Genomic DNA, 27,523 nt, shown 5'->3' with positions numbered 1-27,523 from the left:
GATATCGTGATGTATCGTAGGTAAAATTTCTTCCAATATATCGATTATCGCAGAATCGCTGTATCGTGATAATATCGTTATCGAGGGCCAAGTATCGTGACCATATCGTATCGTGAGTTACTCCACAATTCCCACCCCTAAGTACAAGTATCACGTGTGAAATTCTTGTGCTGTAGACTCTGTTACAACATAGTGCAAAAAAAACAAAAAACAAAACAAGAGGCAACAAGCAATAAAGCAGTAGACATGCCACAGACAGTGGCGTATTCACTGCACATAATGTGCAAATGGCATGAACATACTTTAAACATAATTAAACATAATAACATTCTGTTAGGTGCAAGTAGCATATACCTAATTAAACATACTATTGAACATTAGTCATACATAATGATAGCATCTACAGTGCGGTACAGTACGGCCACTACACTATTTGTATATGTTAAGGAGTCTCTTTCATGAGGTGGGGGGAGAGAGGTATGACAGCCGTGCACACTTATAGTAGGGAGAAACTTGAAATCTGTTTTTATGTGCCCAAGTTTTGGCAGATATAACTATAAGTATGGCGAATATCAAGATTGTGCCTTGCCTTGCAAGCACAATAATAATAGACTAAATAATACAATAGTCACAGATCAAAACACATCAAAAGGTTACTTAACACTTGTTTTTATTTTCAGAACAGAGTTTAGTTTACCCACGTTTTTGCATACAGAAATCTTAATATGTAAATTAATAGTACACATATGAAGTAACAACAAACTGATGGAAGTTATATGAACATATTGTCACTGCCTGGTGAAAACATTGTAAATAAAGTAAAATGTTCATTTTAACTTCAACTGAAGAATCACATAAGATTCCACCACCGTCTTTTGTGAAACCCTTTCAAAACTGATTGGATAAACTCAGAAATAAAGCAGTGGTCAAGCTGAAAACAAAGCTGTTTTTCTTAGTTGCTGAAAGTTTACATTTTGTATATTATTTCATGTTATGTTAGATGAAGTGCATTTCAAAGGGTGAAAGCAAAAAATTATATTTTCCTGAAAATATGTTTATTTTGTGGGTGCATGTAATAATATGGGAGGGGAAAGAAAGAAGACAGACACAAATAAATATGCATTATTTAAATCAGCAGTGTTCATTATGTAGCATCAGGTAGAAAGAAAACAAAAGGGTCATGACATAAAATTGATCAAAGCAGCTAAATGATGTACCAACATCAGTTATGAATTTAACTGTTTAAACATCACAATGCTGTGATTGTATTGATAATTCCCTACCTTTTATTGCAGCGTTTCCCATACCTTTATTTATTTGTGATGGTAGATTTTGACCACCACAAATAGATTTTGACTGCCATATATTAATTTCAACTAGTTGACTGCAGACTCCTGCTTTAGGGTTTATATAAGTATTGTCTTGACTGAACATCATTCCAATCAAAGTTAGGAAATTCCCTTTATTTTATCTTAGTTTTTTATGCCTACAAGCTTGATGTTACTTTGTTCTTACGTTCTCCCCTGTAAGTAATTTTGGTATAGATGGGATATTGTATTTAAGCAAGCAGAATTCTACCATATGTGACCTGTATGCAGAATATATGGAGATACCTATTTTTTCATCCTTGTAAAGCCACAGCACATAAGAGTATATTAATGTGATGTGTGTAGTTGTTCATAGATCTATTCTAGCCTCTTCATTTTGCGCTCGAAGTGCACCAGATTGATGCATTTTACTTTCAAATGTACACAATTTTTTTGCGGGAAGGCATGCAATTAGTGGACAACCCGCTTATTTCTTATATTTCTTCGGCGGGTTGCGTAGGTTAATATCAAGTATTTCTTGATACTCAGGAGAATCTCTGTCAATATAGCCTTCATTTTCAACATATTCCATGAGATATTCAAATTCACTTTGATTGATGATCTCATGGCCAAGGAAATAGATCAGCACTCCCTTGAAGCCTTTCCTGTAAAGTTTCATCGTGCTGTCATCTGTAATAACAGCTTCGGGTTTTTCCTTGTTCCATCCTAACAAATGACAAAGTATTTGTGAAGGAGAGTTCATGCATAAACTACTACTCAAAATATCAAACACAGCAGCTCAGACACAGTGACATCCATCTTGTACACATAAATGTAGCAAATGTCAGCATACAAACCTGCATCATGTCTTATTTTCCAGGCAACGAAAGGATGAGCGCCGATGAAAGACAGTTTCAGCATTGACACAACATCTCCTGCAACCATTCTTTCTGCAATCAGAGTGCTAAGAACACAACAAAACAATCAGAGAACAGTTAGCAAGTGTCAAATCAAACCACATGCACACATACATTATATAGTACGTTATATGCAATACTGTGAATCCAAGAACACCAACCGTAATTCTTGTGCAGCAATGCTGTTACCAGTAGTCAGAACAGCTCCGTGAAGAGCAGCGATCACCTGCATAGTGGGCAGGCGTTTTCCGTCCGGGTCATGAAGCACGCTCCTCACCTTTTCATAAAGACGAGGATTTATGCCTCGGAGTTTTTCTATATCCTTGTGTTTTGATGCCTTTATCCAAGACTGCAGTGGTGGGATGTGATCCGCTTGAACTGCCCCAGGGTCGGTAGACGTACGCCTTTTTTTTTTATTCCTAAAAGGGAGAAGACTGGATTAGTGCATTATAAGAAATCCACCTATAAGTTGTTGACTCCAGACAACTCCAAACTGAGTTGATCCTTGTACTTTGACTTGATTACTTTACCCCTATTTACTAAAAAAAAAAAGGGGAGAAAACGAGGTTTGGGGGGAGGGGGGGGCAGAATTTTGCTAGAACATTACACTTTACATTACAGCTCGGTAACAACATGGTAATGGGGAGGCAACAGTGTAATAATAAGAGTAATACAATGTAATTGTACTGGAAACTGGAACAAGAGTTAATAGCACCAATAAGATTGAATTATTTTCTCCTTATAGGTATATCTACCAAGAAATGTGGTCTACATTACGATCCGATTTTTACTTGTATGCTACAAGTCTTTAGAACAGCAGAAAGGTTCCCGAAAGTCAAGAGTGTATGGAAAAGGTCAGTTATGGAACAACAGTCACCTTCTAACTGGGGGGAAACCATTCAGTAACAAATCATGGGAGGATAAATGTATTACAACTTCAAGATATCAACGGGGGGCAGATAATATCTGTAACAAGAACTAGTCTCCCAATACAATACCAATAAACACTAAAAGACCGATAGCGGCCCACCAGTGTTAATACCAAGCTATTACCTGGTTATTACAATTACACTGTTTTACATAATTATTACATCTTTATTATCACACCCCACTATTACATGTTGTTACCGAGCTGTAATGTAAAGGTGCTACCAAAATATATGATTTGCAATCCTAAGTCTTGTCTGATTTACAAATATTAAAGGCCCTATTACGATTTTTGTCCGCTAGATGTCACAGTTTCAACAGCATCTCAAACCAAAACATATGGGCGTTACCCAAACTAACTTGATCCTCGCCCCCCTCCCCCCGCCCCCCTCCAACACACATCTCAGCCAGATAATGGCGAGACATGGATACAACGCAACTCCTAAATAGACAACTGCAGAAAGCCTTTTCCGAACAATGTCAATTGCCGAAGTAAGTAGGCTACACTGAACAAGCAAGCAAGCAAGAATACATCTTGGCTATGTCTTTGTTTGGAGTAATGATACATTTCACACGATAGTAAGAAAACTTGCATTACTCAGCTTGGTAAGGCTACCATTATTAGCAGGATCTGCCGACTGATCTCCATTATGAAGAGCCTGCTAGGTTAGCTCGCTTGCTAACGCTTATCAAAACATTTTGTAAAACATGTTCTAGATAGCGACATTTGGATGACTTCGATTCAATGTTGAGGACACCTCTAGAGCGACCAAGGCAACAGTAAATCTGCTAACACGAAAACATGGCCAAGATGTATGCATTATAACGCTATTATTATTGTTGTTGCAATTGTTCAAACTAATTTGAAACGCTTGAATCACCGCTGTTTCTTCATAGGCAGACCCAGACCAAGGTCACATGCCTAAAGTCCAGGCTAGCACCAGTGGGAAGTGGTGCCCAAATGGCTCATTTCCACCACATATAACAGCACAGTACAGCTCTACTCGACCTGGTCTTACTCGTCCCTACTTGATATAGACTCTGTTTCCATAGCAAGTTTACTCGCCTCCGCCCACACCTGGTCGTCATAGCGACCGCATATCTGTCCTCCGCTCATAGCTGAAGTAGGCTATAACGTATAACGTTAAAATTAATTCCATACACGGAACTCACCAGGCAAGACCGCGGCTTCGCTAAACCCCCGCCTCCGGCCTAGCGGAGCCAACTACAAAGGGCTTCCCGAGGAGCAGACTTTTTCTCTCTCAAAACAATTGAAAACCACCGTCATGTTAAAGCTGAGCAAGGAGATCGATTTTATTTCACCAGAGCCGAAGGCAGCAACACAAAAGACTGATGGAAATAACAGAAGAGAGGGTAAGCCCCACTAAACTGGTATCCAGCATTGACAGTAGACAGTAAAAACGATTCTGCCTGACCAATCAGTCGTCTGCAGTGTTTTCACGTCACGGTATGGTTCCCGGGTTCACAGCGCTGGAACCTCAACAAAGCAGGGACCAAAACTAGCATGACTCAACCCCGACTCAACCCGGGCTGTCCACGTTTTTGATCGGTGGAATGAGACAAAAAAGCGAGATGAGCTGGGCGGGGATTTTTTTTTTAAATGTAGTTATTCATACATACAAACATACAGTCAGACAGACATACATACGTACATACATACATACATACATACATACATACATACTTGCATACATAAAACATGTAATCTAACACCACCACCACCATGTGAAAATCAGTGTAACACTCCTGCATTCCTCTCCTCCTTGTACCTTGTGAAAATCATATTTTTGTACAATATTTTAAACCGGTTTTTGTTTGGACATTGCTTTAGTTCCTCACTCAAACGGTTCCATAGTTTCACACCAGTAGTTGAAACACAAAAACCTTTCATAGTTGTACGTATACTGAGAGTTTTGAAATTATATTGTCCCCTTAAGTTATAACCCCCCCTTTACACTGCCTTGCAAAAGCATTCAAAGCTTTCCTATGATGGCTCATTAATTTTGTTCAAATTAATTAACGTTTTACAGAGTAAATTTGTTTTTCTTTTTATGTCTAGATTTTGACATTTTCATTTACAATGAAAATGGGAAAAAACAGGGATTGAAAAATGTGAAACTTATTGCTTTCGCTATACACAAGTAAATACAAGTTAATTTTACATCCATCCAAATCCACAGCCCATCAACCATGCGCGACGCCATTCACATCTATTCTTACTCTTTGTAGTCGGCAACATTTCCAAGATATAAGTAGTTAACGTATTCAGATGAATCCATTTCTCGATCCTTCTTCTTCTGGGCTGCCGTCTTCGGGGGTGTCTTATTCGGGGCTGGCTTATTCGGGGCTGGCTTCTTCTTCAGGGCTGTATACCTGTATAGTCAAGTCAAGTCAAGTTTATTTGTATAGCACATTTCATACACAGAGGCAATTCAAAGTGCTTCACATAAAATGGTTGACAGGAAAATAAAAGAAGAGAATAAAATGGACATTTAAAAGCATCACAACAAAACTTAAAAAAATAGTATAAAAAGTGCATTAAGCAACAGGCGCAGCAGTTGCAAAAAGAGCAAAAAACTTAAAGAGGACTCATTGGGTTTGCATAATAGAATAAATCAATTTATCTATATTTATTCCCCCGACATATAAGAAGCATGACTACACACACATAAAACTCAGGTCTGGGTACGGTGTCCTCTTTTAAACTCCCCTTACGCGTGCGTCCCTCCTGACGCATCACCTCGCCCTCTTGTGAGTAGGGATGTTCATCAATTATCGAAAATCGATAATCGATCGTTAAGGATTGGAATCGATCCTGTGGCATTTGGATCGATTTTTTAATTATTAAAAATAAAAAAATAATTTTTTTTTTTTTTTTTTTTTTTTGGACTAGGTTTGGGTGGAATTCGTTCCTCCTCGCCCCACTCCATTGCACAGCCGACTAACGTGAGGTGGAGCTTCATATAGTCTCTAGTTTTCTGGCTGGGCACGGGCCTTTGTGCCAACAAAACTGTTTTAAACATGAGAAATTCACACCGGCATGCGCCGGGGACAGCAGTGTTGGAGAGGAGACACATTGAAATAAAGAGTTCATTGAGGAGAACACGTTGTCTTTCGTATTTTCTGCCATAGGCATTCATTTTGTTAAAAAAAAAAAAAAAAATTGAAAATATTGAAAATTTTCTAAGTATTAATAAAATCGATAATCGATAATTGATCGTTAATTCTCACCGATTATCGATTTTGGAAAATTTTCAAAATGAACATCCCTACTTGTGAGTATATCCGTATTACGGAACCATCCCCCAGACCTGCAGCTTTTAGCAGTAATTGCATTCATCTATGTTTTAAAACTAATTGTATAATAGTGATTGAGAAACAGCTGTCAGCAGTTAAAAGCGACTGTAAACATAAAAGTATTTAGTCTATTTTTAAAAGTAAGTAAAGTTGGGGCAGATCTGAGGTCTTCAGGCAATTTGTTCCAGCTAGCAGAAGCATAGTGGGTAAATGCGGCCTTCCCACGATTTGATTTGATCCTAGGGACAGTTAATAAGCTGGACCCTGCTGACCTAAGAGGTCTAGACGGTTCGTAGCGTGGGAGCAATTCAGCTATGTATTTTGGGCCTAGGCCATTAAGTGATTCATAGACTAATAACAGTATTTTAAAATCTATTCTATGACACACTGGCAACCAGTGTAAGGACTTAAGAACTGGAGTGATATGATCAGCTTTCTTAGTCTTCGTTAGAACTCTAGCAGCAGCATTCTGAATGAGCTGAAGTTGCCTAAGTTCTTTTTTGGAGAGACCAGAGAAAAGGCTATTGCAGTAGTCTAACCTACTAGACTAGTGAGCAGGATCTGAGAGCAGGTCACGTGGGGGCTGGGTTTACCCAGGCTAAATACGACCAGTTGTTGACTCCTATAGAACGCGAGGCTCTCTCTCTCTCTTTCTCTCTCTCTCTATCTCTCTATCTCTCTCCTTCTCTCTGTATTATGGTAAAGACAACTAAACAAGTGAACCTGATATGAAATGCAGTAAGCATTAGAAAAATAGTGCTGGAAAAAGCAAAGCCATTTGAAATAATATTGTCTGAACCCTGTAAAAACCAATGGCTGATAAAACAGCCTCCACCAGGCTGCAAAACATAGTTCAACTCAAAACTTTCCATAAATGAATTGAATAATGATTGGTGATTACTTAGGCATCATTATTTGTGCCCCACACTCTTTGAAAAAGTGGTTCTATATATAACCTTCTTATGGGTTCTATAGCTTGAAACCCTGTAAAGGTTCTGGAACACACCAGTACAACAAATAAGTAGTCCTCAACAGTACACAAAATAAACAACAACAAAGATCACACCAGTACACAAAATAAACGATGATGATGATGATAATAAGTTTCAGTTGTTCTAGTCTAGTATAAGGGGCTGAAGTTTATTTATCCACCTTTTTTGTAACGGCGCGACGCGCGAGAATGCTGCCCCAAAAATGTATAGTTTACCCACCTTGTTTTTTTTTACCACTACAGCCCTGATCCAGACACGTTAGTGATAGGGATGGGCATCCCTAGTTAGTGACCTGTTAGTTTTGATTGTGCCCTGATATAGTGTCAATTTTCAGCGTTCCAACATGCTCACCGACAGCCACAAAAACAGACCTCCATATCAACGGGGCGGGGATTTCATGTTCGCCGCGCACATCGCTTTGCAGAGCGGCAGAGTGGAGTGCTTTGCCTGCGAGACAGAAAACAGCCCCCTCATCAAGTGGGCCATTTTTTGGCTGAAACCATCCCGCATTCAAATATTGATATAAAATCAACAACATGACGTAGAGACGAACTTGCATTACAGCAGCAGCAACAGTAATGACACACAGCATAACTTAAATTAAAAACACAGAGGTAGGTCTCTGTCTAGTAATGTCTAGGTGTCTAGGTAATTGTCTAGGTAACTAGTGTAAAATAACATGACGCCGTGGCTTGGTTTTCATCCCTCCTCCCCAATTGTTTAACTTACCTGCCCCTAGGGCTAGATAGATAATAAAGTCCAGCTGCAGTGATGCCAAGGAAGCACAAAGGTCCAGCAACAACTGAAGCAATTCCAGAAGCTACTTTAACTATCGAAACTCCTTTAACAACAGCAGCAGCAGCAGCAGCAGCCTCCATTATGGGTGTTCTAAAAGAAAATCACAGTGATCCTGCCGCCCCATGCAATGGTGTGAATGAATGAGACAGGGAGTGCAGACTTTTAAATAAGGAGTGAGGACGGGAACTCAAGTGAACTTAATAGAGGCTATGCACGTGACATCAGAGAGGCAGAACTCTCACTGCGGGTCACGCCCACTGCGTGGCAGCAAGACTGAAGCTTGAAAACAGTAATCACCTGCTGCTCCAAATGTCAGGGAGGAACCTGGTGAATGTTTTGTACTATAAACTCAAAACATTTTGTACATTTTGTACTATAAACTCTTTTATCACCTTGCCATTTGTTTTAATTTGTAAGCCACTTTTGCACAGTAGCATACGTCACTTTATCTAGTCTCCCGCCCATCTCTTTGCACATCTTTTATCCTCAGTGCAATTCTTTATTTTATGGGTCTTTTCCTTTGACGGGTCAGTTGCAATACAACTCCATGCACTCCATACAACTCATATGTAAGGTGCATCTCTTCACCAAAAAATGTGTAGACCTTTGTTGTTCCTGTTATGTTATTTTGTCATTTGTGTTGTCTTCTTATGATGCAGCTGTATGTAGCACTGTTGTCCAAGACAAATTTCCTCTCGGGGACAATAAAGTATATCCTGATCCTGATCCTGATCCTGATAAACTACTACTAAACTAAGTATATTCAAGTATGTGCATTTGACACATTATTGCAATGACCCTCTAATCTCTCCCCTTACTCTGACTAAGACCTTTTCCAGGAGCCACATTTGAACTTTTGCTTTAAAGTTGTTCAGGTTTGAACCCTCTTTGATGGCCAGTGGCAGCTTATTCCAGTCATAAGGCCCTATAAATGCAAATGAGCATTGGCCAATATTGATTCTGCACTGAAAGTACATCACCTACTCTAGGGATGTAGTTGGTGAGGTAATTAGGGACCCTATCATGAACTATCCTGTGGACCATTGATCATCACCCTGGCCTCTAAAGGTAGCCAGTTGAGTTCCTGTAGTTGACACCTCCCTACGTGATCTCGAGGACCCGTGGCATGAGGAGTAAAGATAGCAAAGAAGTGAGGTAAAGGAAGTGAACCGTTTGAAAGAAAAATCTGAATCTTTAGAACAATGGGTTCTTCAGATGCTACAATCTGACTTATTACATTCAACTCTATCTGTTTTGCCCAAGTTATTAATATTAAACTCATCAGAGTCTATCCCTTGGCTTCCTGCTCTCGCTCAAAGGAAAACAGACTGTGTCACCTATGATAATGTCCAGCTGGGAGAAACAGTCTAAAGTTGAAACCCTGTTTATATAATGTGGAAGCTGCTGTGGTCTTGTGACTGCCTGTAAAGCACATCATTTCTGAGAAATGCAGATGGGAGGGGTTTATTACAGGGAGTTGCTCTGTTTGCCCTCAGTGCCCTCACTCCCTTTACTTGAGAACTTTGCACTGTCTGTAAAATGTGCTGAACCCAAAAATGACTTTTCTTTTCTTTTAGTTCAAATACCTGGGTATGCAGGGCACCTATTTAATAATGTATGCAAACAAAATCACAACAATCTAATTTCTTTACTTTTTCACACTTTTTCACATCAAAAGTTCATTTTTCAAGATTTCATTGATAACAGTAATGTACAGTTTGCTGACGTCACCTAGTACTATCAAATTTCTACCCCATTTCAACCAATCATATCACGACATGCAGCTGTCAATCAAATCTTCATTTCTGTTCACACTGCCTTGCAAAAGCATTCAAAGCTTCCCTATGATGGCTCATTAATTTTGTTCGAATTAATTAACGTTTTACAGAGTAAATTTGTTTTTCTTTTTATGTCTAGATTTTGACATTTTCATTTACAATGAAAATGGGAAAAAACAGGGATTGAAAAATGTAAAACTTATTGCTTTCGCTATACACAAGTAAATACAAGTTAATTTTACATCCATCCAAATCCACAGCCCATCAACCATGCGCGACGCCATTCACATCTATTCTTACTCTTTGTAGTCGGCAACATTTCCAAGATATAAGTAGCTGAAGTTGCTGAAGTTGCCTAAGTTCTTTTTTGGAGAGACCAGAGAAAAGGCTATTGCAGTAGTCTAACCTACTAGACTAGTGAGCAGGATCTGAGAGCAGGTCACGTGGGGGCTGGGTTTACCCAGGCTAAATACGACCAGTTGTTGACTCCTATAGGACGCGAGGCTCTCTCTCTCTTTCTCTCTCTCTCTATCTCTCTCCTTCTCTCTGTATTATGGTAAAGACAACTAAACAAGTGAACCTGATATGCAGTAAGCATTAGAAAAATAGTGCTGGAAAAAGCAAAGCCATTTGAAATAATATTGTCTGAACCCTGTAAAAACCAATGGCTGATAAAACAGCCTCCACCAGGCTGCAAAACATAGTTCAACTCAAAACTTTCAATAAATGAATTGAATAATGATTGGTGATTACTTAGGCATCATTATTTGTGCCCCACACTCTTTGAAAAAGTGTTTCTATATATAACCTTCTTATGGGTTCTATAGCTTGAAACCCTGTAAAGGTTCTGGAACACACCAGTAAAACAAATAAGTAGTCCTCAACAGTACACAAAATAAACAACAACAAAGATCACACCAGTACACAAAATAAACGATGATGATGATGATAATAAGTTTCAGTTGTTCTAGTCTAGTATAAGGGGCGACTGAAGTTTATTTATCCACCTTTTTTGTAACGGCGCGACGCGCGAGAATGCTGCCCCAAAAATGTATAGTTTACCCACCTTGTTTTTTTTTACCACTACAGCCCTGATCCAGACACGTTAGTGATAGGGATGGGCATCGAATTTCGAATTTTCGAATAATCGTTGTTATTATCAAGGTCGACTTTTATTATTGGAAGTCGAAATTTGATTTTTTTTTTTTTTTTTTTTTTTTTTTTTTTGTGAGTGAAATGTTCCATTGTCTCCCCTGATTCTAAGTATAGTCGACTCACTTGGTTTGAGCAAGTAAAACAATTTTTATAAGCATTTTAAGCAAGGTTTATGGAAAAATGAATGGCGGATGAAATCCCATGAAGAGGGAGAGGGGGTGACTTTGGCACCCCTTTGGCACTCAGACCTGAGCCTACTAAATATGATTGTCAAAACTGTTTTTTATTTTCGAAAATGTCAATGTCATGTAACATGTTCTTTACTTCAGTGGTGCAATGCTTGTTTGAGCTAAAAATCCACAGCAGAAGCTTTTTCTATTAATTAATAAAGCCTTAGACTTAGAATCAGGGGAGACAATGCAACATTTCACTCACAAAAAATAAATAAAAAAATTAACATTTTTATTTTCGAATTTCGATTAAAAGTCGACTTTGGCCAGCGAATTTCGAATAGAGTTTTTGCTAGAAATGCCCATCCCTAGTTAGTGACCTGTTAGTTTTGATTGTGCCCTGATATAGTGTCAATTTTCAGCGTTCCAACATGCACACCGACAGCCACAAAAACAGACCTCCATATCAACGGGGCGGGGATATCATGTTCGCCGCGCACGTCGCTTTGCAGAGCGGCAGAGTGGAGTGCTTTGCCTGCGAGGCAGAAAACAGCCCCCTCATCAAGTGGGCCATTTTTTGGCTGAAACCATCCCGCATTCAAATATTGATATAAAATCAACATCATGACGTAGAGACGAACTTGCATTACAGCAGCAGCAACAGTAATGACACACAGCATAACTTACATTAAAAACACAGAGGCAGGTCTCTGTCTAGTAATGTCTAGGTGTCTAGGTAATTGTCTAGGTAACTAGTGTAAAATAACATGACGCCGTGGCTTGGTTTTCATCCCTCCTCCCCAATTGTTTAACTTACCTGCCCCTAGGGCTAGATAGATAATAAAGTCCACCTACAGCGATGCCAAGGAAGCACAAAGGTCCAGCAACAACTGAAGCAATTCCAGCAGCTACTTTAACTATCGAAACTCCTTTAACAACAGCAGCAGCAGCAGCAGCAGCCTCCATTATGGGTGTTCTAAAAGAAAATCACAGTGATCCTGCCGCCCCATGCAATGGTGTGAATGAATGAGACAGGGAGTGCAGACTTTTAAATAAGGAGTGAGGCCGGGAACTCAAGTGAACTTAATAGAGGGTATGCACGTGACATCAGAGAGGCAGAACTCTCACTGCTGGTCACGCCCACTGCATGCACTTCCCTGTTTATATAATGTGGAAGCTGCTGTGGTCTTGTGACTGCCTGTAAAGCACATCATTTCTGAGAAATGCAGATGGGAGGGGTTTATTACAGGAAGTTTCTCTGTTTGCCCTCAGTGCCCTCACTCCCTTTACTTGAGAACTTTGCACTGTCTGTAAAATGTGCTGAACCCAAAAATGACTTTTCTTTTCTTTTAGTTCAAATACCTGGGTATGCAGGGCACCTATTTAATAATGTATGCAAACAAAATCACAACAATCTAATTTCTTTAGTTTTTCACACTTTTTCACATCGTTCATTTTTCAAGATTTCATTGATAACAGTAATGTACAGTTTGCTGACGTCACCTAGTACTATCAAATTTCTACCGCATTTCAACCAATCATATCACGACATGCAGATGCCGTAGCGATAATGGCGCGCGCATGCGAGAGCTTGGTTGTCAGGGGTCGCACTTCGGAAATTCCAGGCCGACGTGCTGCACTCTCCGCTCGGCAACACGAAGGCGGCTGGCAGCCTGCGGCTCGCTGAGCTCCACTCCTCTCGTCAAAAGTCTCTTCCCGAGGGGAGCGCCACAACACGACTGAATCCCACTCGATTTGGAGGCGGAACGCGCCAGGATTGGCCAAAGCCCAATCCAGTCCCCAGAATTGTCAAATAATATCATCGACATGATAACTATGACCCGCCTCTCAACCTGTCCTCTTATGCCAGGATCAGACTACACAATATTTTTTGTCGTTCACGATGTCACCATGTCAGACGAGGCCATCATACTGCCATAAATTCGTGACATGTCTTGGTCGGGAGACTGGCCACACTACAAGTGTATTCTTGCTTAAACACCAACAGAGCATCGTATGCCACCGTCATCACGTCGTCTGCTGTCGTCAGCGAGTTCACAGGTCGTCGGGGAGGCGGACCTGTGAACGAAATCTCCCAGCATTCATTGAGGCCACTACATTGACAAGAAATAGCAACCAAATCAGCCTAAATAGGCTAAAGTGGTAGATAGAAATAATGTTTATGTTAGCACAACATGCAATTGTAGAACATTTCAATATTGGGCAAAATAAAACATTGAAATCCAAACACAACCCTATGTGAAACATGTATGTAATCCAGGTGCTATATATATCCCTTGCAGAATTAACGTTATTTGGATGAGTGACAGGCTCTACTGTGATGCACTGTGATGTCTGCTCCAGCCTCCAACTTACTTCATGTGCACGCCCACTATTTTCTTGCCAGCTGCTGCGAGACGAGAAGGAAGAGAAACGAACATGCAGCCGACTCTGCTGAGCTCATGTTATTTGTAGTGAGCAATGCCCATTGCCCAGGCGTTTAAATGCAAATTAAAACACCCTGGCCTTTTTATCTCTTTTATTCTTTTGAGCGGAGCGGAGCGGTGAGTGCGAGTGGGTGAAATCTGTATCGAGCGGGGAGCGGTCTCCCCAGGACCTGATACCTGTCTTCCGGGGTGTCACACTAGGCGAAACCATGTCCAAAAGACTGACATGCCAGTCTTTTCGTCAGGGCGTCGTGAGGCGTCCTAGACGTCCCGACTGGTCCCGACGCTGGTCTTTGATTATGTCACACTACAAGAGGTGAAGACGGCCGATCGTCGTCCCCGACGGTCATATTCGGGCCCGACGCTGAAAATCTGTCGCGCACGACCAAATCGGTCTAATATCGGGCTGAATTCGTGTAGTCTGAACCAGGCATTAGACAAACTATGTTTTCAGTCTGAAACGGACTCATTATGCACGTGACGAACAGGTTCAGTTCGACTTTAAGGAATGTGATAAGGAGGGTGCAGTCAATGTTTGAAACCTAGTAAGGAGTAGGGGTGGGAATCACCAGATGCCCACGATACAATACTAAAACGATACTTGAGTCACGATACGATAGTATTGCGATATCGCCGATATTGCGATATATAGAATATTGCGATATATTGAATGTTGCGATATTTCGATATATTGCGATTTCTTACTTTTTCAACTGCAAATGATGTCCCCAAAGGAAAACTTTGTCAACATCTGGTTTATATAAGAACAATTTTCCAGTCTGTACATCTGACTTAAACCATTTTATTGAAGCAACATTGTCAAGTAGACAGACCAACAACTTTCATAAAGTCATGTCATAGTTGCATGCACCTGACAAACTGAACTGTTTGTTACAGTCTACTTACAGTCCACCTTAACTGGATGTGTGTGTGGACTAACTGTACTTAGGTAGTTTTTGAACAATGCAACTTCACTTCACTTGCACAAAACATCTTGTGCAGCCCATTCAGTAACTAGGGAATTTGTAAATTACTGTAATGACAAAACTGTTACTGTTAAAACAAAATGAAAAGATGCTACCGTTTGTTTACTGCTGGCCTTGGAACTAAAGTTTATAGTAGCCCGGTGGCCTGGCATGGCCTGCAAAAAAAAAGAATAATAATTTTTTTGCAATATCGATACTTGGCGTCCAAATATCGATACAATATCGTCAGGCAAAATATCGCGATACTATGGTGTATCGATTTTTCCCCCCACCCCTAGTAAGGAGGGTACAGGTCAATGTCTGAGGCCTAATTCGAAGGCTAGGTCAGAGAGAGAGCACACACACACTGGTTGTTTCTGTTGCCACATTTATTTGTCTGTCTCCATTGGAGCTGTTTTGTATATGCAATTACGCAGCCCACAATGTGCAAAGGAGGTTCGGAAGGCGAGGGAGTGGAAGGCCAGCCAGCCTGCACAGCAAACATTTAAACAAAGGTAGTTGGCACAGGTGGTGGCTGGCCTATTATTAGTTCTTGGGCTCCGCCCATCCAGGAAACAGTCAAGCTAAAGCCTTTGGCATAGTCTTCGCGCCCAGCCAAGCGCATAGGGCGCGGGCGATTTTGACATCATCGCACGGGGCGTGTCGGGGGGGGGCCAGGTCTGAGCGTGGCGCGGCGCGTACCTGGAGATTTTTCTAGCAACGCGTCGGGTTTTGGCACATTGTCAACATGTGCCAAAGGGAAGACTGTCAGAGGGAAGACTGTCAGAACAAGTCCGCTTCTACCCGCATCTCTATGACACAACACAGAGAGACCACAATGACCAGCAGAAGTCCACCAATTTCTGGCGAGAAATCGCCAGCACACTCGGAGCTGAGGAAGCAGTGTGCAGGAAGAAATGGAAGAATTGCAGGGATCGCTTTGTTAAAGCAAAGAAAGCGCAACAGAAAGAAAGTGGGGATCCTGGTGGGCTGAAACCTGTGCCACTCATCCTAGTGGAACTGGAATGGCTTTCCAGTTTTGTCAAACATCGCATGACGGACAGCAACTTCGATTTGGACGTAAGCTACTTTTTCCCCCACATTGAATCAACTTCATGCCAATTTATTATCGCAGAGACTATGTTCTGTTTTGGCCCGCGCAGAGTGCGCGCGCCCTCCGCGGAGCTCCGCCTCCAGCGCGTGCGCGAAGAGTATGCCAGACGCTTAAGAGGGAGATGATTAGAGTGGGAGGGGATCTGATGCTCCACCTTTCCAGGAAGCATGTTAGTTGGAGCAATAAAGAATGAGGAGATTTTCTACACTGTCTGTTGTTGATATATACAGTAGATGATATTTTTCTACCAAATGCTTGTGTGTTTATAAAGTACATGTAGTTCAAGGTTCAATTATGTTCTTTATTATCCCTGCAGAGGAGCAATTTGTTATACAGCCAGCAGTAACCACATAACCATCAGACAAACAAAAAATAGAGAATAATTACAAAATAAAAATCACATTTATTATATTATTCAAAAGGCTAATGGCAGCAGTCTATTGGTCCTGCATCTTGGGCAGATCGTATACGGCCAGACGGAAGCAACTTGAATTCCTTGGACAAGTAGGTGGCTATAGCCAGGATTGACTGATCCTCCTGTACAAATGAGGAAGGTCATTCCAGGTAGTCCCTGCAATCTGCTTCTATTTCTGAGGGTAAATAAGTGACCCATGCAGCTGCCAAAGGAGAATGTGAGGACTGATCCTATTAGAAGGAGAGCTCCGCACATCTCTTTTTCGGGCAGGTGCGTCGGACAGGAACAGAATTGTCCATCACACCGTCCAAACTTGCAATTAGGAATTTATTCCTAATTGCAAGTTTGGACGGTGTGCACGGACTCCCTTCTTTAGGACTGATCCTATAAAATGAGAATAAAACATTTTCATGAAAGTATTTAGCAACATTTAAACTTCAAAGCTTATGACAAAAGTATGCTACGTGTTCTGATGGGCTTACGACACACTCACCATTCACATGAAGCTCGAAGGTCAGCTTGTCATGAGTTACAGTCAGTCATAAAAGTGTGTGTGTGTGTGTGTGTGTGTGTGTGTGTGTGTGTGTGTGTGTGTGTGTGTGTGTGTGTGTGTGTGTGTGTGTGTGTGTGTGTGCATATCCTCCCGTCAAGAGGGTGTTATCAACACCATGCTCACCAGAACTGAAGCTAGAAGCAATCAGACAAATAGCACTGGCCAAGGTTCAACACTTGTTTTCCAATGTACATATTCCATGTAAATCTCTACGTGAAATGAATGATAGAACTGTGCGTTTGGTAAGGCAGTGGACTGGACTAAATACTCATAGTACACGTAACATCATATTTCACAGTAAACAGGAGGGTGGGCTGGGGGTTCCGAATTTTGAATGGACTTATTTTGCTACGAGGCTCGGCCATTTTTTAAATATGCTGAACAGTGATGACCAATATGTCAGAGAGCTCGCCAGAGCTTCTCAGTTCATAGACCTAAAAAGACGCAAGGTCCCCCTGGCACGTGGGTCGGATCCTAACTTCCTGGGATTCAAGACGAAACCCAGCGGGAAGCTGGACAGTCGCTCCCCTGGCTTTGGCGTGTGGTCTGACTGGCCTGACCTGAATGACTTATGTGGCTGGTGTGAAGTTGCCCTGGAGTGGGCGGGGCCTAACTCAGAGGCAGTGAATGTCTCTGAAGAGGTTATATCTGACCCCAGTATCTCTGTGAGAGCAACTGTGAATATCTGTGGAGTAGATCATCAACTCCCTCTAACCAATGCCCGAGGTCACCTCATGAGGGCGCTACAACAAAGACAACGACAACACTGGACTGAGTTAAAACTCCAAGGGAAACTTGCATGTCTCCCTGCAGCAGATCACTCTGTTTCTCATGCAGTGTTTAAAAGTGTCGCTCTGGATGAGAGCATTATCATCTTCCCTCTAAAAGCAAGACTGCAGGTTTTACCAACCAAGCTCAATCTTTCCATCTGGCTTCCTGACAGTCATGCTCCTCACTTTATACATCATGGTCATGAACAGATTACTGAAACCATGGCTCACATCCTAAATGGTTGCCATGCATACAAAGGGCTTTACATATATAGGCATGACAGATTAGTGGATCTGATATCAAAAGATATCTCTTCTATTTTCGGGTCTTCAATATCGCTTTTTAAACATTCTATTGTGAAGCTGAGCATGTTCACTCTGTGTAGTGACGATTCAGATGTGTTCTTGAATATTCCAGCTAACACTCCTGATGTTGTTGTTGTCAATGAAAATCGTAGAGAGGTGTTTGTTCTAGAGGTTGGCTGTACCTTTGACCACAGCCTAGAGGAGGCCTTTCTAACCAAGATGATGAAATACCAACAGCTAGAACAGACCATTTCACAGCTGGGCTACAGGTGTAAACTTCTAGTTTTCATATTTGGTAGCCTAGGTCATGTCCATAAGCTGGTTGTGAGAGGCCTTCAGATGGCTGGTCTCCCAAAGAGAAGGGCTAAGCAGTTGGCTAGATACTGTTCAATATCTACTATTATCGGCAGCCGCTCAATATGGAGGAGGCGCTGCTTTTTGTACCCATGAAGTGGATACTGACCGTTATCTTGCATTACAGTATAACTGTATATATCAACCTGCCATGTTATCATCATGTGTGTTTCTTATGTGTATGCATTATTGTGTTTGCCGTCTGGGCACTCATGTAACTGACTGACTCCCAGCATTTGACTGCACTATTACTGTTTATGTCCTTTGCATACTTGTATTTATGTGGACATAAATAAATATTTAAAATGTGTGTGTGCGGGACTGTGACGTATTTTTCCTTGGATGTTCTGTTAATGAAGTTTGAGTTTCTGTAGGTCAGTTCTCTCTGTCTGTTGGCCCATGGTGGCTATCGCTGCGCATGCTAGTAACTACCAGTTTTATATCAATCGGTGAAAGAGAGAAGCAAAACAGACATTTATTTATATGAAAACAGTGAATCATATCTTGACTCTTTCTCTCTCTGTGGGGCGGCTGTAGCTCAGGAGGTAGAGCGGGTCGTCACTAATCGCTTTGGATGAAAGAGGTCGGTGGTTCGATTCCCGGCTCCTCCAGTCTGCATGTCGAAGTGTCCTTGGGCAAGATGCTGAACCCCAAATTGCTCCTGATGGTGTGCCAGCCCTAGCCTGGGTAAACCCAGCCTCCACATGACCTCTATGTACTATCAGTCACGAAGAAACCTACGCTACAGGCATAGCCTGTGACCTCACATTAAAGGCTGGGTTTACCCAGGCTACCAGCACCCTGCGTGGCAGCTTGCCACCATCGGTGCGTGAATGGGTGAAAGTACCTACTGATTGTAAAGCGCTTTGGATAAAAGCGCTATATAAATGCAGGCCATTTACCATTTACCATTCACTGTCATGTGTGTTAAGATGTGTGTGTGTGTGTGTGTGTGTGTGTGTGTGTGTGTGTGTGTGTGTGTGTGTATTCTGCGCCTGTAGCCGCTGTTCACTGAAGAGATGGGCGAGCCTTTCACCATCCTCCACAGCCTGTCCCATGTGCAGGAGGGAGTCCACACCCTGGAGGTCCTGCTGCTCCGCATCCAGAAAGACTCGGAGGAAACCAAGGGAAGTGGATTCTCTGTGTCTCTGGAGTGGATCACAGTGGCCGACACCGCAGGACAGGGTGAGTGAGTGGAGCAACCACCCATCCTAATGTTGCCAATTGAGCATGTAGTTAGATTACACAGGCGTGTGATTAATTAAGTTGGGTATCAATTAAGATCTACATTTCAACCCTGTTATTTGACCTTCATGTGTGTGTGACCTGAACCAGTAGGGGAGTGAGGTATTTAAAACCTCCACTCGAGTCTCCCAAAGACCAAACAATGGTCAGCATACAGATGAGAGTAAAGTTGACAGAGACGTGGCTTAAAGTTACATGACAGAGTTTTATTTATAATAACACAATACTTATTTAAATGTCACTAAGAGGTCTGGCAGATCCAACTTGTGCTGCTGCACAAAAGAGAAAAAGGGGTTACGAGGCGATTCAGGTACAAAAATAGTCTATGTATTAAAAGAGTCAATGGAGGGACTGGCCTATACCATGCAACACCGTGTCCAAAAGGTATGCCCACACACGAATGACAGAATATACACAACACTGCAAACACACACACACTGGAACCAATATGAATAACACCCGTGTGGTGCACGACACTTATCAGCTATCAGGCCGCATGCAGGTGCACGTAACCCAGAGGCCAGCTCCTCCCGACTCACTCGAACGCCAAGACTCTAGAGAAGGGGGTGCAGAAACAGCACGAGTTAGTGAGAGCGCCACAACACAGCTTCTATGAGATGGAAATTAAAACCACACTTGCCCTTTAATCAATCGGGCTATTAAATAGGCAAGACAGCAAAGAAACAAAATAGTAACACAAAATAACTAAAGCAAAACAAAGATAAATGAAACAAAACTAAACTAAGCAAAACGGCAACAGATTATCCTAAAAGAAAGGAAAATATAATTAGGCTATTGCCAAACCTCCGGGGTACTGTGGCTTCATGAAAGTGTGTGCACAGTCTCCCCTACCTTTACTTATAATATAGGCTACACGGAAAGCTCACGGAGGTCACCTCACAGGACACCTACAGCACCAGCTAGGAGAAAATCAGAATAAAATATAAATCACTCGCAAGAGTTGGTTAATATTGGGAAGCTGTATAGATACAGCGCCTACCTCTCCCGGTGGGATTTAACCCTCACACAGCGGGACTCGCCCTGTGGGATGCAACACCCGCTCACTGCCACACTGCGAGTTGCTTGGAACCCTCTCCCGATGGGAATTACCCCGTGCACTGTCCCACGCCGACAGGTCACGCACACTACGGGATGCCGGGACCTGCCAGGTGAGTGGAACAATCATGATGTGAACCATATGAGATACGGTATTAACAACCTGCGGCGCGTTACATACCTCAGATGGCTACAGAAGGAATTGACTCGTCTTTCTGAGTACCAAGCAACAGTTTGCAGGACCTATAAATCATGCGTGTGTTTCGGGAAGGAGCAGACTCTCGGCTGTGAGCTGGATCTCTGTATGAGACTCCTAACCGTGTCAGCTATATGTGTGAGGTGCCATCAGTGATCAGCTGTGTGTGCGAGATTGGCTGGCGTTGACCATATATGGGGTAACAGCTCCATACACAGAGCCGAGCGGAGGGAGGAAACCTCTGGGCCAGGTAGAAAGGGGGAGGAACCTGGCCCTATCACATGTGTTTTTCTACAATATAGTATTGTGTCCATTAGACTACATTACATTATACTACGTCATTTAGGAGACGCTTCTGTCCAAAGCCACTTACAATAGTACATTTTGTCACAAATAGTGAAACCAACGGTGCGTCACGGTCTTCATCAGCTAAGATTCCAGAAGGGGGGAGCTTGTTCCACCATTGTGGTGCCAGCACCATTTGGGTGCCCTAAGCGTATTGGTATGTGGTGCCCCCCACCCCCGCCCCCTGAAAAACACACAAATGCAATCTTTTTTTAAACAGAAGAAATATATTTTCATTATCAATGTTAGAAATAGAAAACCACAACTGAACTAACAGTATATCACATGATAGAATATTATATAATATTATAATATAATATTTTTTTCAGTCCCTTTTCCTCAACAAAATAAATATTCTAATTGAGAAATGAATTGCTGCAGTGTGATACAGCACATGTCAGATGGCTCAGTTTGCAAAGTTAATTTCATGTCCAGTAGCGCACAATAACGTGCGCTACAAATTACAGATGTCCCCTAAACGTCTCACAGCATCTGCTATTTACCATGCTCCCTAAACGCCTCGTGCAGGCTACACTGAGGGACATGTGAGTTTGTTTATTCACTGCATCGCACATAGTTTTAAATGAGGAGATCCACAACTGTCTTTTAAGGCACCGTGGCTAGTTCAAAACAGGGAATGCCAATAGTGGAGAGTTAATTTTAGACAGCCAAACACTGTCCGCTTGACCGTGCTGCCTATCATTCTTGGCTGGGATGATGCCCCCTGAGCGGCACTTGGTGCCCTACGCACAGCGTACGGCACTAGCGTCGGCGCTGCGCGACCAGGTGAGTCATGACCGGAATGACTTCTGAGCCCAGACCACAGCCGTCACTGTTAATTAAAGCATGCATGGAAGTTAATCGTGGTTTAATGATGATGTCTCTCTCTGATGAGATTAGTGTCGTCTGAGGCAACGTTGGCACAAACAAATTTTCATTAAAGTTTTTGGCCAGGTAGCGCATGTTGAAGAACGCGCTATTCCCCCCCAGTTCCCCTCCCCGCTGAACAGACCAGGGTGTACTCTCACATGCATGTGGAGTCGCCAGCCGCTTCTTTTCGCCTGACTGCGAGGAGCTTCACCGGGTGCTATGGAGAAACATCCGGCTTCCCACCCGCAGACACGGCCAAGTGTGTCTGTAGCAGTGTTGGGCAAGTTACTCTGGAAAAGTAATTAGTTACTGATTACTGATTACTCCTTAAAAAAGTAATAAAAGTTACTTTACTGATTACTTTTTCAAAAAGTAACTAGGTACGTTACTAGTTACTTTACTAGTTACTTTTATTTTTATTTTTACCCCAAATACCGTCTAGCATGTCACTCTATTAATTATTTTCGCTTTGGTATTATATAGGCTATGTTAAACGAAAAGCCAAAGGCATTTTACTTTGAAATTCGGTTAGAAAGAACAGGAAGTGGTGTATTAAGACTGGCTAGCTTCACACGAAATGAAAGTCAGACAGTCACACAGATAACGTGAGTGAAAGATGCTGTTACTGTCGGAAACTCGGAGTGGTAATACAACAGCCTCAATGCAAACGTTTCAAGCTTCGTTGCTGAAAGAAAAGTGATGAACTGTCAACATTCCCTGGGCCGGCCCGTCTGACTACGGTGAGAAAGGCTTTGACGAGAAGGTTAGGAAGTAACAAAGTGTACAACACTGACTTACCCAAAGTGTATCTGTTAATCCAGTGAACACACCCAAGTCTACCTCACCCAGCGTCGCCTTCAATTTAGCCTCCATCCCCGCATATTCTCTCCTGAGGTAGCCAGGTTTCTCTTGCTCGTCTCCTTCTTCTGACTCGGTTTGTTTTGAAAGCCAGCGTGCACGCTCTGACGCTGTATCGCGCACACACACTATGACTATATGTGTGCGCCTGAGTCCGTGAGGATAAAATGTTTTCTTTTACATAGAAAACACTGCATTCTGGCAGGCAATGATGTAACACAGTAACGCATGCGTTAGTTGGATTAGTAACTGTAATTAATTACTGTTTTGGAAATTGTAACGCCTTATATTACTTAGTTACTAAAAAAGTAACTAATTACAGTAACGCGTACTAAGTAACGCGTTACTGCCCAACACTGGTCTGTAGGTATGCCCGCCCAAGCCGGTGGTAACAACGGCGGCACGAACCTGCACCCCTCGTGTCGGTAGCCGAGGAAATACACCACCCGGGGGCGCCCCATCTTTAAATCCCCCCCATCCCCCCTCAGGTCAGGAGAAGAAGTACGAGGCGAGGAAGAGGAGGGTCCTGATGGGGAAGTCTGTGCCTCATTACGCTGCGGTGGAGCCTCAGGGTAAAGGGCTGATGGTGGCCTCGGATAAGACGTTCGTCTTCACACACGTGGACGGCCGGCCGGTGGAGCGGCCCGCCCCAGAGCCCATGGAGGTGGAGACAACAGGTGGGTCCAAGGTGCTCATGGGAGAACCTAGCCGCGAGCCAGCCCAGGGCTAGGAAACTAGAACGGTGGCTAGTGGTTTCTCTACCTCAGTGGTTCTCAAATAGGGGGTCCGTGGCACTTTGCCAGGGGGTCCGCGAAAAGTTTTCAGGAAAATAAAAATCATTCTTTTTTTGTGTGTGTGCAAAAGCTTCATAGTTCAACGAAAATATTTTATGCTTTAAATCTAAAAGGCTTCATGGATTACATTAACAAACCTATCAATTTTAAAAGTCAAGCACGTTACCATGGAAACAATTGAGCTTAGCTCAAAATCACAAATCAGAATGAGGGGGTCCCCCGGTATATTTTCTGTCTTGTAAGGGGTCCTTGGCTGAAAAACATTTGAGAACCTCTGCTCTACCTGTTAAAGCAGCTACACCAGGTGCCTTGACATGTAACCAGTTGTCATTTCAAGGACATTTTCTCCTAAAACACCTTTTGGCTCTTTATGGGGTTTGGCCTATTTGAATTGTTTGGAGTGGATTTAAGTCATATTACCAAAAAACATGGCAGTGAGACACAATGCCTACTTGTTTTCAACCTACCGCCCATGTTACTGTATGTTTCAGCCATAGCTCTTTATGTCAGAAGAGTTTGGGCAGCCACAAAGTGATGATGTGATGTCTGAAGATCTGACACCATCTCCCTGATGCTTGAGACTGATGTGACGTCTGAAGATCTGACACCATCTCCCTCATGCTTGAGACTGATGTGACGTCTGAAGATCTGACACCATCTCCCTCATGCTTGAGGCTTTGATCAAACACTGCAAGAGGCTTTGACATGGATTGGCATTGATCATATTTTCAAGTGTGTGTTTGCGTGTTAAGATCACAGTCTGAAACTGGCCTCAGAATGAACAAGCCAGGCTGTGAAACTGTTTAAAACAAAGTGAAATATCTACACATCATCTGGGTCCTGAGCTACAGCCTTCCCTCATGGAGGTGAAATCACCATGCCCGTCATGTGTTTGCTCCTCTCCGGTGAGATGTTTTCTGGTTCAGATGGGATTCATCATGCGGTTGCGATTGTTTGTTTTGAAGGCACATTTGAGTCATTAATTATCCTCTCAAGAGCCTCCAGGTTGAAGATGCAAATGACTTGCTGGAACAGAGCAGGTGAGCAGAAGTAGATTGGCTTCTATCATCAGACCTTGTAATCTGCATCTGTGTGCAGACGTCCATCCAGGCTATTGATTTGTGCTCCCGGATGATGTGTGTCGGTGATACACTGTCCCTGAAACGCCTATGAGGTGCGTGCGTGCGTGCGTGTTAGGGATGCACCGATCCACTTTTTTCACTTCCGATCCGATTCCGATACCTGAATTTGGATATCTGCCGATACCGATATTATGCCGATACCAATATTTTTCTTCAATATACAGTATAGGCAAAGATTTGGCCAATTAAAGCTTTAAAAAATATATATACCTTGCAAAAAGCAGGCAAAATTAAGAAAATATACAAGGCAAAGAAGGATACTATTATACATGGGCAAATTACGGCCAGCTGTGCGGCCCGTGCTGGAATTGCAAAAAAAAAATCCAATTCCGATCCGTGAATTAGTGCCATATCGGCACCCGATACCGATATTTGATCGGATCGGCCCCATCCCTAGTGTGTCTGTGTGTGTGTGTGTGAGACAGAAATTGGTGTTCTTCATTTTGTACTGCTAGATTCTTGCCTTCGTTTAATTTTAGTGTCCCACATGCAATTATAATCATATCTTAGAGATTTGTGATTAAGTTTGGCTTTCATAGAATCCTTATTAAGGATTATTATTATTAAGTTTGGGGTGCCCTGCTAGAACGGCTACCTTCGCGACCCGACCCCGGATATGCAGTTGATGATGGATGGATGGATGGATGGATGGATGGTGATTGCTTGAGTTACAGAGAGACAGAAGCCCCACTGTTCACACACATTCCAACAAAGGAGGTAGTCAGAGAGGCCAATAGAGACACTGCAAAACGCGTCATCATGCAGAAGCCACGCCCAAGACGGGAGGAAAATACAAGGAAGCACTGCCTGACGACTGCAGCTAGCAAAACAAACCGCGGCTAACCGGGGCGAACGAAGGAACTCTTGTCAGATAGAAATAGTTTTTGCGGGGTTTTACAGGGATTTGGCCAGTTGTCTTTTTAGATACTGTCAAAAGATTATTTCAGTACACTTCCTCCAACGGAGAGGGAAAGGTACATCGAGAAAATGAACTCAGTTGGCCTGGAGCAGTGTCCCTTTTCATTGGCCAAACAACGCTGGATAAACGATCCCACTCAGTGGCCTGAAGTGAAATACTATGGATGAGCTTTTAGGCATGTTTAAATTAATGAAAATAACGCCGGTGTAACATCAGACAGATGGCATCAGACGCGCTGGCGTTCTCCTATGTCACGTAGTTGCACACAAAGATCATATATATGGAAGATGAACACTCCAACTTACTTCCTTGACAGCTAAATCCACATTTTCTTCTCGTGAATGCTCAATGGCTTCCTTGTTTTGTTTAATTCAAGGAAATTTTCCTTTAATTCAAGGAAAATGACGCTGGTGGTGAATGGGAGTGAACGGAGCGATTTCCCCCGTGATGGGCGTGGCCTATTTCATGCAGTGTCTCTGCCTGTATTCATTATTTTACAATGTGGGGGCGGGGCTACAATCACAGAACATGTCATCCTGTGTCTAACTTTAATTCATCACACTCCAGGGCTCTGCGTCGCGCGGCTATTACCTTCTTAATAAAGAACAGGCTGCGTGTGTCTGGTTTGTGGGTGATGAGGGTAAAAATCTCTCTGGTGTTTAGTGCTGCGTCCATTATCCCCCTTCCCACTAGGATTTTGCAATTGAAGCCTTCAGATTCATGTTTTTACGCTTTGCATATTTAATTCAAATCATTTGGAGTGTCCGTGTGATGTGAACGGACACGGTCAAATGACTTGGCCGTCTTTAGAAACGAGATCTCAGCAGGACGTTGTCACTCATCTGAACACGTAGAATGTTCTTTTTTTAATGGTCTGAAAGGTCTTCAATATTACAATTGGTTGCAGGGGACTCAAGGCCGCGTTCAATAGCCTCACAGTCCCGGGCAGCGGAGAGCAATATACGCCTAATGTCCCCTCTGGCATTGAAACACTGTAGGTTGTAAAATTCAAATTGTTGCACACGACCACCACTGCAGGAGATATTCTCTCTCACTGTGTCAAGCCAGGCCTTTGGAGTCCCACAAATTGCAATATATGATAATTCACTTTTTTAAAAAACATTCTCACAATCTCCCATGTAATTCCTTCCAATCCGCGCATTCTATTACATGTTTTATGTATGACCCTGGGGCAGCCCGGGCCACTATATATATATATATATATATAACAAGAATCTCATTGACATTATTGCCATATATATGTCCTCCTCATTTCAATTCAGAGCCCATCTACTTCTGGCAGCAGACGGAGGAGGACATCACGGTGTGCGTGCGCACGCCCGAGGGCACCACGAAGGAGCAGGTGCAGTTCAGGCTGAAGGCGGACAGCGTGCGCGTGGCGGTTCAGGGGTTCCCTCCCCTGCTGCAAGGCCAGCTGCACGCCCCCGTCGACCCGGACGCCAGCGCCTGGATCATCAAAGACGACAAAAGGTTAGCAGCCTGCCCCCGCTCCCCCCTTCCCGAGCGCTACTGCGGCTGCGGCTGCTTCCGAGTTGCTCTTCGACTTCGAGTACGGGGCCGGGCAGTCCCACAGGAAGCCTCGATACATTACAGAGATATATTACTTTGCCTCCAAATGAGCTGAACCGCAAACTATAGCTCCCCCCTCTGGGGATCGGTTTACAGCTGCAATCGTCGTCTTCCACCCCCTCCCCCATAGATAAATACCATAAGCCATAGATAAATATGACCTGCGCTGACATGCAGCTCAGAGAAGGGAATTGTTTGGGGACGTATGAAATATTGAACATG

The 27,523-nt window shown here is 42.8% G+C and overlaps 1 protein-coding gene and 1 long non-coding RNA gene across 2 annotated transcripts in view; one reads left to right on the top strand and one right to left on the bottom strand.

The window, feature by feature from the left end:
* nudcd1 (NudC domain containing 1) overlaps positions 1–27,523 on the top strand; it is a 56,500-nt gene that overhangs the window by 9,223 nt on the left and 19,754 nt on the right. Inside the window, exons 4-6 of the mRNA XM_083645556.1 lie at positions 19,288–19,471; positions 23,345–23,533; positions 26,995–27,202. Coding sequence (XP_083501682.1) covers positions 19,288–19,471; positions 23,345–23,533; positions 26,995–27,202 — 581 coding nt within the window. The remainder of the gene's footprint in view (positions 1–19,287; positions 19,472–23,344; positions 23,534–26,994; positions 27,203–27,523) is intronic.
* LOC310784569 lies at positions 670–8,303 on the bottom strand. The gene is made up of 5 exons (XR_014553131.1): positions 8,191–8,303; positions 5,393–5,545; positions 2,386–2,643; positions 2,165–2,271; positions 670–2,033 (listed from the first exon to the last, which is right to left on the bottom strand). It is a non-coding gene; the product is annotated as an uncharacterized lncRNA (long non-coding RNA).

Source organism: Poromitra crassiceps, assembly GCF_964638095.1.
Source record: "Poromitra crassiceps genome assembly, chromosome: 11".
NCBI classification, from domain to species: Eukaryota; Metazoa; Chordata; class Actinopteri; order Beryciformes; family Melamphaidae; genus Poromitra; species Poromitra crassiceps.
Note: the sequence above shows the minus strand (reverse complement) of the source record. Positions and strands in the feature narration are given on the sequence as shown.